General features: G+C 37.8%; 1 protein-coding gene and 1 long non-coding RNA gene across 2 annotated transcripts in view; one reads left to right on the top strand and one right to left on the bottom strand.

Moving 5' to 3' along the window:
• raver2 (ribonucleoprotein, PTB-binding 2) overlaps positions 1–13,807 on the bottom strand; it is an 84,973-nt gene that overhangs the window by 46,650 nt on the left and 24,516 nt on the right. Inside the window, exon 3 of the mRNA XM_083566787.1 lies at positions 9,665–10,137. Coding sequence (XP_083422913.1) covers positions 9,665–10,137 — 473 coding nt within the window. The remainder of the gene's footprint in view (positions 1–9,664; positions 10,138–13,807) is intronic.
• LOC310740879 lies at positions 4,519–9,332 on the top strand. Its single transcript, XR_014537785.1, has 2 exons — positions 4,519–5,222; positions 5,264–9,332. It is a non-coding gene; the product is annotated as an uncharacterized lncRNA (long non-coding RNA).

Raw genomic sequence — 13,807 nt, 5'->3', positions numbered from 1 at the left:
CACCGCTTTACTGCGGCTCGAAACTCACGCCCCCGCTTTATCGCGGAATTGCATTTGCTACATAACTCATTCTTCTGGCTGATTTTTCTCTCGCGGATAGCACGATAGACCAAAAAACGTATAGGGAATTGTTTTTATGGAGTTTTATGTTGAAATAATGAAATGTATTAATAAAAATTAAATTCATAATTATAAAATGAAGTAAAATGTTAATACAGTACAGCACTGTATACACAAAATAGCATTTTTGGGGTGGCATCCGTTTATCGTGGTTTTTCGTTTGTAGCGGTGGTTACATTCCAAAAACCGCCCGCGATAAACAGGGGATTTTATTTTTTCGTGTGACGATAACTTTTTTTTATTTGTCCATGACAGCACTGGCATTTGCATGGAACCTGCTTTTGATGCACCAACACAAAACACACTGCTGATTCCTTTCTCTACAACCATGTACACTGGGCTTCATCCTGCTGAGCCTCCCACACTGCTAAAGGTCTGCACCAGCCACGTCCTACTGACCTTAAAACACACAAATCAATTCTACTGTGACACACACACAATACACATTCCCTCCAGCTCTTTGTGCTTTCTAGACTAGAATAATGTACAATATTGCTGACATTTAAATTATGAGTAGGTGCCCAGGAGAGAAGGATTGTGGAGAAAAAGTGCTCTTTGCACTGCTGGTCTTTATATGAAAAGGCCATGTGTTTTTGACTAAGACTAGATTATCAGAAAGCACTTTCCGGGTTGAAATAACAAATATGTACAATTACAACAGTGTGGGTTCATACAGTGAAAGAGTCCAGCTAATTACGTAAATGTTCAATAACACTGGTTTCCACAAGAATTAAGCAATAGAATTAGAGCTGAAACCCTTCCTCGAGTAACTCGAATACAAAATATTTATGCTTCATTTGGTCTATTTAACTACACCCCTTGTGGGCATTATGTTTCCCCACAGACCATTATTTCTGACGCACCAACCACTAAACTCTGGAGGGTATTGGACAGGTAAACACAGAGGACGCTGCAGAATGAAAAAAAAAAAATTAAAGGGGCGAGGAAAAGATTGAGGCCAAAGAAAACGACAGAAAGTTTGGCATCATTTTAAACAAAAATATAAAGAAAACACTGTACAGTGCATTTATCTTTTTAGACTAATTTAAAATAGCTTTTTATATTTTTATTTATATACATTTGTATTTGCATTCTTATGTAATATGATAATTAAATACAGTAAATCAGTGGTCCCCAACCTTTTATAGGCCACGGACCAGATTATTGTCAGACAATATTTTCACGGACCTTTAAGGTGTGGCGAATAAATACAACAAGAAATTTTTTTATTTTCTAAATATAATAATAAACATGAATCTACTGTGTTGTTTTTTGTTCATTTTGCTATCTTGGGGGATTGAATTTAGCGGTCATGTATTATGTGTTAGCAGCCGGAGAAGCCCCTTTAAGAAGGTAGCGGATGGAGGTAAGACATGACTGAGGAAGGCATCATGACATGCATCAAGAGTGAGTCTGGACAGATGTGGCGGAGAGAATCCGGTAATTTTCCAAAATGAAATATTGGTCAGAATCAGATAATAAATAAAACGGAAATAATGTAAGTTATGTATTCTTTCTGTGCGGCCCGGTACCAATTGACCCACGGACCGGTGTCGGCAATCGTATTGCTCATTAATAAAGAAAAAGTACCTCTTGTCCGATTACTCGATTAATCGATGGACTAATCAGTAGAATTTTCGATTACTAAAATAATTGTTAGCTGCAGCTGAGTGAGAGAAATTTCCAATACCAGCTAGTCATGTAATGTTATTTCTTTAATACTAGAGCAATTTGTCAATGACGACATTTGATGTATTAGTGAATGGCACTTAATGCCTTTTTGTGAAATCATTTTGTGCAAAAGTTCACTCTCAGCCCCTTACAAGTGAATAAAACATAAGTATTCAGTGTCTCGCATTACCGAGAAATCAATAACCTTTTTCCTAAAGATGCTACAAAGCACTGAAACTGGAGACTCCTTCCATCGTGTTTAAAAAAAATGTACTACTACAGAAAGCTGTTACTATCAAAACAATAATATTTTAGATAAAGACATTATTGTAGACCTACGATTTAAATTACAACCGGTTCTTATAGCAGCTCTTATAGAAATACAGTTTTCAGTAGCTCTGAATAAAAGGGAATTTAAGTGATAGTGATAAACATGTGCTTTAAGAATGTTAATGAAACAATTATAGAAGCTTTTTATGATTTCTTCATATTTAACCACTAAAGAATTCAAATGTGCATGCTCCTTAATTTGTTTATTCACAATGTTTATTAAGAGAATTCTTCTAATGAGCAATTTGTACTAAATTAATGCAAAAATTATCCTTACAAATTATGTCATTAACAACAATTTGAGTGAAAAGCAGAGTCTTTAAAATATTTACATAAAATTCATAGTAACCTAGTAACCTTGATGTGTCATCTAAGCACATGCTTCAAAATTTATATATTGAGCATTTGTGTTATTAATAAAAATATTTCCAAATGTAAAAAAAAGTGTTTATCTTCTATATTTTCAGAGTGGTCTTTATAAAGACTTGTGAACTCCAGTGCATGTATCTAGCAATTTCTTTTTGGTCATTTATTTCCCACACCTACTGGTTAATATAGCAAGTAATTTATGGCTGAAATGATTACATTTCTGAATATTGTCACCGCCCCTACTAGTGTTTGGCATCCACCCAAAATGCATGAGCATATCACACATATTAAATCAATCACACAGTGATGTTATTTAACAAATTTAGGTGGCTCTGGGTTAGTGATTAAAAGGAGGTTCAAGCTACAAAAGTGCCAACTGCCACTACTGGGCCCATGAGCAAGGTCCTTAACCCTCTCTGCTGCACGGGGAGCTGTTTTCATGACGGACTCTGTGCTCTGACTCCACCTTCCTAACAAGCTATGTGAAGTAAATAATTTCTGTGTGCTGTAATGTGTATTTGACAAATCAAGGCCTTTTAATCGCTTCTTTATACCACTGGTTCAAATTTATGTACTGGAACTTGTCTCCTCACACACACACACAAACCCAAACACACACACCACTGCATCTGGTTAGAAAACAACTTCACTGGATTTGTACTGTAAAGTCTCTGAATTGGAGTCTGAAAAACTGAATGCAAAAGTGTCAGGCTGCATCACTTCTCCAAGAAGCTCCACAAAGCTATTTAGAATACAACAGTATCTTTGGGGAATGGTTGAAATTTGAGAATGCACATTATTACAAATGTTTCTTAAAATCAGTATAATAAATAAAGGATCAATATTAACACATACATATTATTAAACATTCTTGATAAAGTTTGTATCAAGCTGCATGCTTCTTATGAGGGCTTTGGGTGACTAGGCAGTGGTATCAAGAAGCAAGGAGGCACATGCGACAATAAAAAAGTCTGTGCGAAGTTTGTTTAACAGTATAAAGAGACAGAGCTAAATGTTTCTCAGACTTTATGCAAATCTGGAAAAAGAAGGATTAAACAAAAAGAGGAATGACCCACCAATCTAGCAGCAACTAAGGACCACTGGAGATCATGCCACGACTCTATATATGCAGCCCCAAACTTGCAAGAAACCTCTATCATGCTTTAATGTTGCCTGCAGACACATTATTGAACTGCTCTCCAGTCCTTTGGCAAATAACTTGCCTCCTGCTAAAGCAATCAATCTAGAGCACCTGCTGCCATTTTTCTGCACCCCAGGTGCTATGTTTTCGTGTATAGTTGAGTCGGTTAACCTTGTTTCATGTTGGAGGTAATATTTTTTTGGCTGCGATTTTTCCATAAAGACCACTTCTAGCCAGACTTCTTCAGACAGTAAATCGGTGTTCTGGGTCCTACTGGTTTTCTGCCAGAGGGTAGTCATGCAAATATTTATTCGATTTTGGATTTCTCATCTGTTCATTTACTTTTAATTTGGATCATTGGTAAAAATAAATGAACAATTATATTTTTAAAAACATTCTTGCTCATTTAATTTAAAGCATTGTAATACTGAACACCAAAGACATCCAAACTATAAAAAAATTTATGGAATTATGTAGTAAACAAAAATTTTTTAAACAACCTGGAATATAGTTTTTTTTTTTAGATTGTCCAAAGTAGCTACATTTAGCTTTGATGACAGCTTGGCAAACTCAAACATTTTCTTATCAGATTTATGAGGTAATCACCTGGAATGATTTTCAATTCGCAGGTGTGTCTTGTCAAGAGTTAATTTGTGCCGTCAGTCATCAGTGATTTAAACCAGTTGTCTTGTGACTGTCCCCAGAAAAGGAAAACAAAGAACTACCTCTTATGCAGGGGATAAGCTTATTAGAATTACCAGCCTCAGAAAACACTGAATTACAATAATGTTTCTTAGAGTTCCAGTGGCAGACACAATTCAGGCCTTTATGGTCATATTGCGGCTAAGCAACCATTACTTCAGAAGAACAACATGCAGAACAGACTTGTTTGGGCCAAGAAACACAAGGAATGAACATTAGATCATTAGAATAGTCTTTTGGTCTGATAAGTCTAAATCTGAGATTTTTGGTTCTAATCGCCATCTAATTAGATCATAGGGTAAACAAACGGTTCCTGAATGTGTGGTTTCTACTGTAAAGCATGGAGGAGGACGTATGATGGTTCGGGGGTGCTATTTTTGCCAGTGACAATGTTGGTTATTTAGTCAAAACTGAGCACACTCACCCAGCATGGCTACCACAGGATTTTCTAGAAGGTTGCAAGCTTAATGCGATTTCCTCAAATGGTGAAAGTCATGCTTTGATTAAATAGTTGTATATTTATGTGCGATAGAGGAACAGACATACGCCTCATCGGTTTAGTTTGTAATCAGATACTGGCTGTCAAAATGTCTGCTCCAGCACAGCGGACCGAATGAAATCTTTAAATCTGATTTTCTCTTTTTTCACTTCTGAGAGCAACCAGAATCTTAAATGCAATAACTTTACTTCTGGCTGAGATAGATGCCAAGGTAAACATCAGGGAGGCAAGTAGATATTCTAAATATACTCACTGTCCACCTAGAAACAGTTCAAGAGCTTCATATATTATCCATATTAAATATCAAAATGGTGCCAGAACGGCTGGACTGAATATTTTCAAAATTGATGATCTCCTGCGATTATCACATACAACAGTTTACACAGAATGGTGAGTTTACACAGAATGGTGAGTTTACACAGAATGGTGAGTTTACACAGAATGGTGAGAAAAACAAAAAACATAGAATGACAGTTCTGTGGACAGGAAAAGTCTTGATGAAAGACATGAGGTAAATGCGCAGCTGAAGGTGCTGAGATGGATATATTAACTGGAGTGATCAATCTTTATAACTGTGCTGCAAAGAAAAGCATCTCAGCATGCACAAAACATCAAAGCTCGAGGTGAATGCACACCAGCAGAGGACCACATCAGCTTCTACTCCTGTCAGCCAAGAAAAAAACCTATAATAGGCAAAGACTCACCAGACACTGTTTTTTTCTAGTCTGCCCAGTTTATAGAGTCTTTATGAGTCTGCTATTCTCAAATTCTACATCTTGACTGACAGGAGTATCACCTTGCAGATTCTTCTGCACAATTCTCTGTAAACTCTAGAGACTTTATTTCCTATTAATATAGTGCTTTACACCAAAATGATTATCGTTATAAACTCCTTTTTGTGCATTACTTTGCATCTCTCACAATGCTCTGCTATAGCTAGCTACAGCAAGTAAAAATACATTGAGATATTAAGCAGGTAAAAATAATTTGATCCACATGGTCTTCTGAGAGAATCATTGCTTGCTTTTTTATTGCCTTTTTTATGCTGTTGCTGATGTCTACTGAACAGCAAATCAGAGAACTCATTCTCCAGCTAGTCTTTGTTGCTGATTTAAGATGCTCAGTCAGCTCAAAGAGGCATGAAACACAGGTCACCTAATGCTAACAGTAAAGCTCACACTGCAAAATCCACATCTAGCATCTGAAAGAGGATAATTTTGCTTTGCCATATTGCTTGGTATTGAAGTCTCCTTCACATCCTTTTCTTACAATGAAGGTTATGGAAGTTCTTCATCACAATTTAATGCACACAATCTTCTGATTATTGTATATTATTATTAATTATTATTGTAAACATTGTACACTGCACTAAATATTTAGTGTTGGGATTTAAAAAATTATTGTTCATTAATTGGTTTGGTTGTTTTGTGTTTTTTCTTTTTCTTTTTAAATTATTTTAAGTTTTTTTTTTTTTTTTACATAGCTAGAATGTATTTTAATTAATATATTAACATCAGTGGGTCAGTAACATCAGTAAAATCTGCTGTTCATTAAAAGATCAGTATACAACTAAAAAGAGAAATACTGATAAGCAAAAAAAAAAAAAAAAAAAAAAAAAAAAAAAAAAAAAAAAAAAAAAAAAAAAAAGACCCAACCATAATCTCAGCCTGAAACAGTATGACAAACAGAAACTAGGAAGCACTCACAATTATGCAAATTGCTGGCTAATAACTCTGCGTGTGTGCCTACGCATCCATATTCACCACGCTACAATGTCGTTTGAGACAGCCCTAATGTCTGGAATCTTCTGTGTGGAGGCGACCACTCTCATTTTCTCTACTCCTGGAACAATGCTGACACGTTGGAGCAAACACCTCAGACTCTGAAAAGCACTAGACAGCTGGAAAGACACAGTAGCTTGAAAGGACAACTCACACACCCACACACAGAACCGGATTCGAGTGAGGAGGAAAAAAAAAACCTGAGCGAAATATTAGCAAAATGATAAATGTAATTACTCAGACATCAAGCTGAACTTCTGGTGCAACATCTGTAATGCAACATCACTACTGTTACCTGGTGAAGGATCCAACCCAACTGTTATCCATGGCAATCTATTGGTTCAGTATGATTTGACTGGTGATCAGATTCAGATTTTGCTAACATCAGATTATAGTGCTGAGATCCAACAAACCTGCGCTGAAACGATTCCTAGAGTAATTTGAGCAAAAATGAAGCAAATTATTTGCCTCAATGCTCAATTTAGTCCAAATAAATACTCTTGGAGCACTGTTTCCCCACTGACCATTATTACTGATGTACTACCCTCTAAACCCTCTGGGGTCTCCTATATAAACGTGGTGTACGCACAAAACAGGGCTGGAAACGAGCGTACACCACTTTCCATGCTAAGGATGTGCGCTCTATCTGTGTCACCATTTCCCCTTCTCGCCTTCTGTGTTTTCCCATGTTGTGCGTACACAGAACTCAGAGTTTACTTACAGGTGTACACCTTCCCCCGTCAAGTTTGGTGGCATATGCCCGTTTTTAGCCTCGTTTTGTGCCTATGCCATGTTTATAAATGAGACCCCATGACAGGTAAACACAGAAACCACTGAAGAATGAAAAAATGGAGGAACGGGAAAAAGACAGCGAGGGGGGAGAAGAAGATTCAGGCCAAAGAACACAATAAAAATTTTCCAAAGTTACTCGATTAATCGATGGACTAATCGGCAAAAAACTCGATTACTAAAATAATCGACAGCCCTACAACAAACTAATGAATATAAACAGGACATTAATTTATATTATCACCTGCAGCAGCGTCCCTCTCTTCATATTCATTATACTGCAAATCTCTTATCACTGACCTTTTCGTTCTTAGCAGTATGTTCTTAGCATGTTGCCAATCACAATAGTGAAGGTGTTTTCATAATGTACTCATCTCTGAAATTTTCCATAACATTGATGCAAACTGATTTTGATCTATATTATATATACTCAAACTTTAAAGCCTGTGGTCCATAATGTGAAACTTCTGAGCAAAAAAAATAAAAAAAATAGTCCAAGCCCAAACTGGTAAGATTATTAAACTTTTAATGTTCTTAACAAGAAACAATTGGTCCAAAAATTAGCAAAAAATATACAATGCACTCGAGTCCTCCTGTTCAACAATATCCAGGTTTATTTTTACTATTTGGAAAAACATGGAAATTCACTTAGAGTCACCTTGTATGCAAAAGTTAAATAATTATCTTTGTTAAAATTGTTAAAACACGTGTCTGGGTTCACAAGTATTTGTTTAACACTCATCAATACTAATGGAACAACACTGACTTTTTTCTGTAAAACAATGTTGTTGGTTTTTTACCCACAAAGCTTAAACATTTAAAGAAATCAAAGAGAAGCTCTCCAATACTGGGTTATCTCTTTTTTCCTGTTGTTAAGACCAATCAAAGCTTAACCTTTTTCCCTTTTGGGTCTGGGCCATTTTACCTTAATAGACTAGGATAGAAATTTGGATAACTTTGGATTAAAATCTTACAAAGTCCCTATTTTATTATCATTATCAATATATTTATCGCATTTATCAAATGATTGTAGTTTGAGGGCAACAGAATAAAGCACTTCTTTTCTGCAGTATCACTTTATGCTTATTTGCCGACTAGTTTTTCTCTTTATTGATGTTCCAGACTGAAGAGCAAATCAGAGATCCCTTTCATTTTCAGGCCGCTAATTTAAGATGCACAGTCAGCTCTAAAGGGCAACAACAAGGGTTGACTGCTTGATTTGGTTTTGGTTATAGATCATACAAAAGCCTGCTTCCTGGAGTGTGTTTGTACTGAAAAAAAAGCTTGATTTTTTTCCTTACATGATATAATGGACTATTTTCATTTGTATATATCAACCTAAATGGCACATACTTGAGATCCATAAAAATGGCAAATATGACAATTACTTACAGGACTATCCTTCCAGGGATATATTCTCCCACCTTGTTATGTAAAACAAATCCTGTATGAATAATGCCTTAGCATGCCAACTTAGCATGTAGTTGTCCAACATAAAGCCGAAGCCTGAAAGCTTAGAGTGAGTCAGAGTAGAGCGGTCAAAGCTTTCTGATCTTCATCCACCTCCAACACATCTGACTATAGTGTGGGTGTAGCTCTGGTGCTTCATGCCTTTGTAAGGGGTGCGAGTATCGATTAGCGTGTCGGCTTAAAAAAACACTTCAAGCAGCAAGGCTGGCTTCTGGGTTTTTAAAAGGTTTTGATTAGGAAGAAAGAAACATGATCCAGCATCATATGATCCACTCTTCTAGATAGAGTATTGATTTTGCAGGAGATTAGGAGGGTTGAGAACAAATGCTGTATTAACGCTAAAGTGAACTCAAACTGAGTAATGTTTTGTTTGACACTAAGGGTCTGGATTCTTAAAAAAAAAAATAGAGGAAGAGTAAAATGACGTTTACACACACACACACACACACACACACACACACACACACACACACACACACACACACACACACACACACACACACACACACACACACACACACACACACACACAAAGAACGAAAAAGAAGAGATATTATTCGCTCGATCACAAATTGTAAATTGCAGCTAGAACCCATACAAGGTTGGTAATTTTACACAGCAAGACGTATCTTCTCTCCATTAACAACTTCTCTCTACACAAGGAGGTGGGCAAGTCATTTATTTTACAACCCTGCATGTGTGTGTGTGTGTGTGTGTGTGTGTGTGTGTGTGTGTGTGTGTGTGTGTGTGTAAAGTTTCTAAGCATAACTCACTCCTTTCTCTGTGGCTCACCTGGCAGAAGACGGGTTTGTAGCGCTCAGAAAAGATGTGTGCTAGCTCTTCAGAGCTGTCAAAGTCCATGGGCAGCCGCTCCACACACAGGCACTTGGAGTGGATGTGGTGGGCTGTGCTGAGCTGGTTGACGTCGCTCCACTGCACCATAAGCAAGCGCTCGCCCTGCACTTTACCTAGCAGCTCGGACCGAGCCCTGGAGGCCGAGTCCTTCTTCATGTACTCCACAAACCCATAGCCCTTGGAGTGGCCTGTTAGCTCGCTGTAGACGAGAAAGCAGCGCTCAATGTTGCCATAGGAGCGCACCAGTTCCTGGAACTGCGTGCCCATGAACGTGTGAGGCAGGTTGGTGACGCAAAGCAGCGAGTCGGTGGGCTGCAGCTGGACGCTGATGTCACGACCACGCACTGAGGTCTGGTGCAGTGAACGGATGGCGTCCTGTGCCTGATCGCCATTTAGGAGCGTTACAAAAGCTGGCAGGACACACACAAACACATATAAACATCAATATACATATAAAAATAGACCAGCAAATGAAGGGCAAGTACAAAGATGCTAAACATGAATAATTGCTGAACAACATTCTATTCTAAAAAAAAAACATATACAAAAAAATATACAAGCACCTCCTTTTACAAAGCATATAATAACACAGTAATATTGAACATTAACACTAAATAAAAGTCACAAAGAAAAGCAGATGGTACTGCAAATGTCAAGGGAAATGCTCAGGGGATTCCCTATGGCTCGCCACTGGGGCCACTTTAAATTTTTAATCCTGTTTTACCTCTTAAAGGCTTTTGACACCGGATGCGTCACGTCAAGACGTCACACAATTCCATTTCCGCAAGCATTACAAGCCACATCTGCCATTTCAGAGGCATCTGAGCTGCGTTATTTTCTGCTTTTTTTTTTTTGTTGCTATATTTACTGCCATGCAACAGTAAAGTAGACTATAGCTGGGCTAAATCACATCACAATACATGAGGACACTCTACTCTGTCACTGTAACAACAGCTTAAGAACATGTATCACAAAATCATATCACAATATACATTTTATATCAATATATTACTTCAAATCCAGTGAAATCAGACACACTATCTATGTTCCATGATTTTACAACCTGTTGTTGCATAGTGTCTGAAAATAATGTCTGTCATTTTCCACCGACTCGAGAAAAAAAAAGTCCCACTGTCGTGTGTCATGTGAATTTTGTAATTAAAGCTGGCAGATCACTACAGGGCAAAACAGGCTTAGTGATGAAATCTAGAGCGCAAACAAGACTATTTGGAGTTCCTCTTTTTTGTATTTTTTGGGTATTACAAATTGTATTTTTTATTAGTGGCCTCTATTGTTGTTCTTACAGTCTATTATATAATCCTGTATAGCAGTATGAGTTACAAATATATTTTTACAAGAAACTAATGTGGTAATGAGGAACAGAAGAATTGCAATTATTAAATGAGAGAATCTACCTGACATGGCTGTTATCCAAAGAGATGACCTTATTCCATCTATTATCAAAATGTTAATTTACTATATGGCCTAATGTTAGTCATCACATCCATATGCCATCAGTTGGAAGCACACAATAGACTTGGACTTGATCTCTGTATGCTGTAGCATTATAATTTCCCTTTGGAACTAAAAGGCTCAAACACGTCCATAAAGACATGATTTGCCAAGAGTGGAAGAACTTGAGTGTTCCCTGACCTCAATTCCACTGAACACCTTTGGAATGAACACAAAATGCCTCCAGTCCCAACATCAGAGTGCCTGATCTCGCTAATGCTCTTTTGGCTGAATGATCCAAAATTTAGACAGCCACATTCTAAGTCTAGCGGAAAGCATTCCCTGAAGAGCTAAGCTTATTATAAGAGGAAAAGTGGAATAGAATGGGATGTTAATCAAAAGAAAATGAGTGTGATGGTCAGGTGTGCACAAATCGATTTGCTGGAAATGTTAATTCACCTTCTCGTGAATGGATATGCTTTGTGCTTTTAGAAGGTTGTACAGAAAAGCAGTTGAGACCTGGTTCAAGTAAATCTTATTCCAAGAATGATGTTGCTAGACATTTTTGTGTCACTTCGTTTTCCCAATCTTAGCTTTTCCAAAACACTCAGCCAGGGGAAAAGAAAAACACAGCTACAGTACAATTAGCAACTGACAGCTGTGCTGAAGCATTAATGATCACTCTGGAGCTAATGTAGTACTTGAAAAATTCTAAGCAAAGGGTCGTCTTCGTTCTTAGTTCAATGTTTAACAACGTTCAGCATGTCCAGTAAATAGCTCCTAATGTAGGGCTCAAAACTGATAATTAACTAATGATGATTGTTTTAGATCCATGATGAGGGCGATAATAAATGAATGTAGGAGTAGGTAAGTGTCTTATAAATAGACTCATATACACATCTCAATGATAATACTTCCTTAAAAACTTTCTTAAATCCACCGTATTATCCGTCCTCTCTTCTATTGCTTGGAGTCTCTTTCTGAAGACTCTTTATCTTCTGTACAAAGATTGGCAGCAATAGACTCAGACATGTGAGCAGATGACAATAAATGTAGCTTGACTGATTTTTTTTTTTTATTATTATCACAAAGAAATCATATGACAAAGCTTCTCAAAAAGATTATACAATAATCTTATAATTCACAGCAATTTGCTAGTGACAGGCTTGCAACGGCCATTTTAAAAATCACAAAAAGAAACGTGATTATAGGCTTTATCTATAAGCATGACAATTGCTACCCCCCCTCTTTTCTGCTCCAGAAAGCAGGGGAGGAGGAAACTTTATTGGCTTAAAGCCTGTAATTCTTCTTCCATGAGACAGCTATAGCAATGCGTAAAGAATACACTAGCGTGAATCTTTTGTGAACATTTCTGGTTCATATATGAAGGAGACCGCAGGTGACTCGGGTCGTGAGGGCCAACATTCCTACCGCATCTGCCATGATGTTCCGTCTGCGCTGTATGCCTCCTTCATTTCCTAATGTTTGGTTTGCATCCATTTAGCTTGTTAAGATGTCAGGAGTCCGCTCAGCTTGTATCATGGCGCTATCCGTTCCCACTCCCCACCTTTCACTGACATACAAATGGGCTGTTCTGACATTGGGAACAATAGCGCTCATTACAGCTCATCAGCACTTATTAAGCCGGAGTGTGAAAGATCCCGGCGTGAAAAGCATGAAGATTTTTGCATTCTCACTCCTTAATGGATCGGAGGAAGAATGCAGATGCTTCTTCCAGTCCTCATTAGAGGCTGTTAGACGTCATTACTGCTGACTGTGCCACCAGGGCATGCAAAACATGCTGATTTTGAGTCACTACTGCCAAATGGAGCTGTGGCAAAGTGCATCTCACACGATCTGCCCCGACACCGCGGCTCATTATGGCTCGTTAGGCTGCGATGAGGCCGTGTGTCATTACCAGATGGCAAGAGGGTGACCACTGAGTTTAGTTTATTTGGGCTGAGATTTGATCGAGTGTCCATCCCCCTGCAGTTTCTGTCACTAGGAGAGCACAAACAATCCTTCACCTGCTGCTGCATGGTGGGATAATAAGGAGGGAATCTTCGAGCTACAGTTTAATAGAGCAAACAATACACAAAGGGCAAAATCAACCCGTATACAAGTGCTGCGTCGCAATCTGCCTACTATCTGTCCTCAACAGTATCTGACATTTTTAATCAATGTGTCCCAATCAGTAGTATGGTATAATAAATATCACAAAGGTACAGTGAGGAAAATAAGTATTTGAACACCTTGCTATTTTGCAAGTTCTCCCACTTAGAAATCATGGAGGGGTCTGAAATTGTCATCTTAGGTGCATGTCCACTGTAAGAGACATAATCTAAAAAAAAAAATCCAGAAATCACAATGTATGATTTTTTAACTATTTATTTGCAGAAAAACACCCTCAAAGCATGATGCTACCACCCCCATGCTTCACAGTAGGGATGGTGTTCTTGGGATGGTTCTCATCATTCTTCTTCCTCCAAACATGTTTAGTGGAATTATGACCCAAAAGTTCTATTTTTGTCTCATCTGACCACATGACTTTCTCCCATGACTCCTTTGGATCATCCAAATGGTCATTGGCAAACTTAAGACGTGCCTGGACATGTGCTGGTTTAAGCA

This window comes from Silurus aristotelis (assembly GCF_946808225.1).
Source record: "Silurus aristotelis genome assembly, chromosome: 2".
Classification (NCBI taxonomy): domain Eukaryota; kingdom Metazoa; phylum Chordata; class Actinopteri; order Siluriformes; family Siluridae; genus Silurus; species Silurus aristotelis.
Note: the sequence above shows the minus strand (reverse complement) of the source record. Positions and strands in the feature narration are given on the sequence as shown.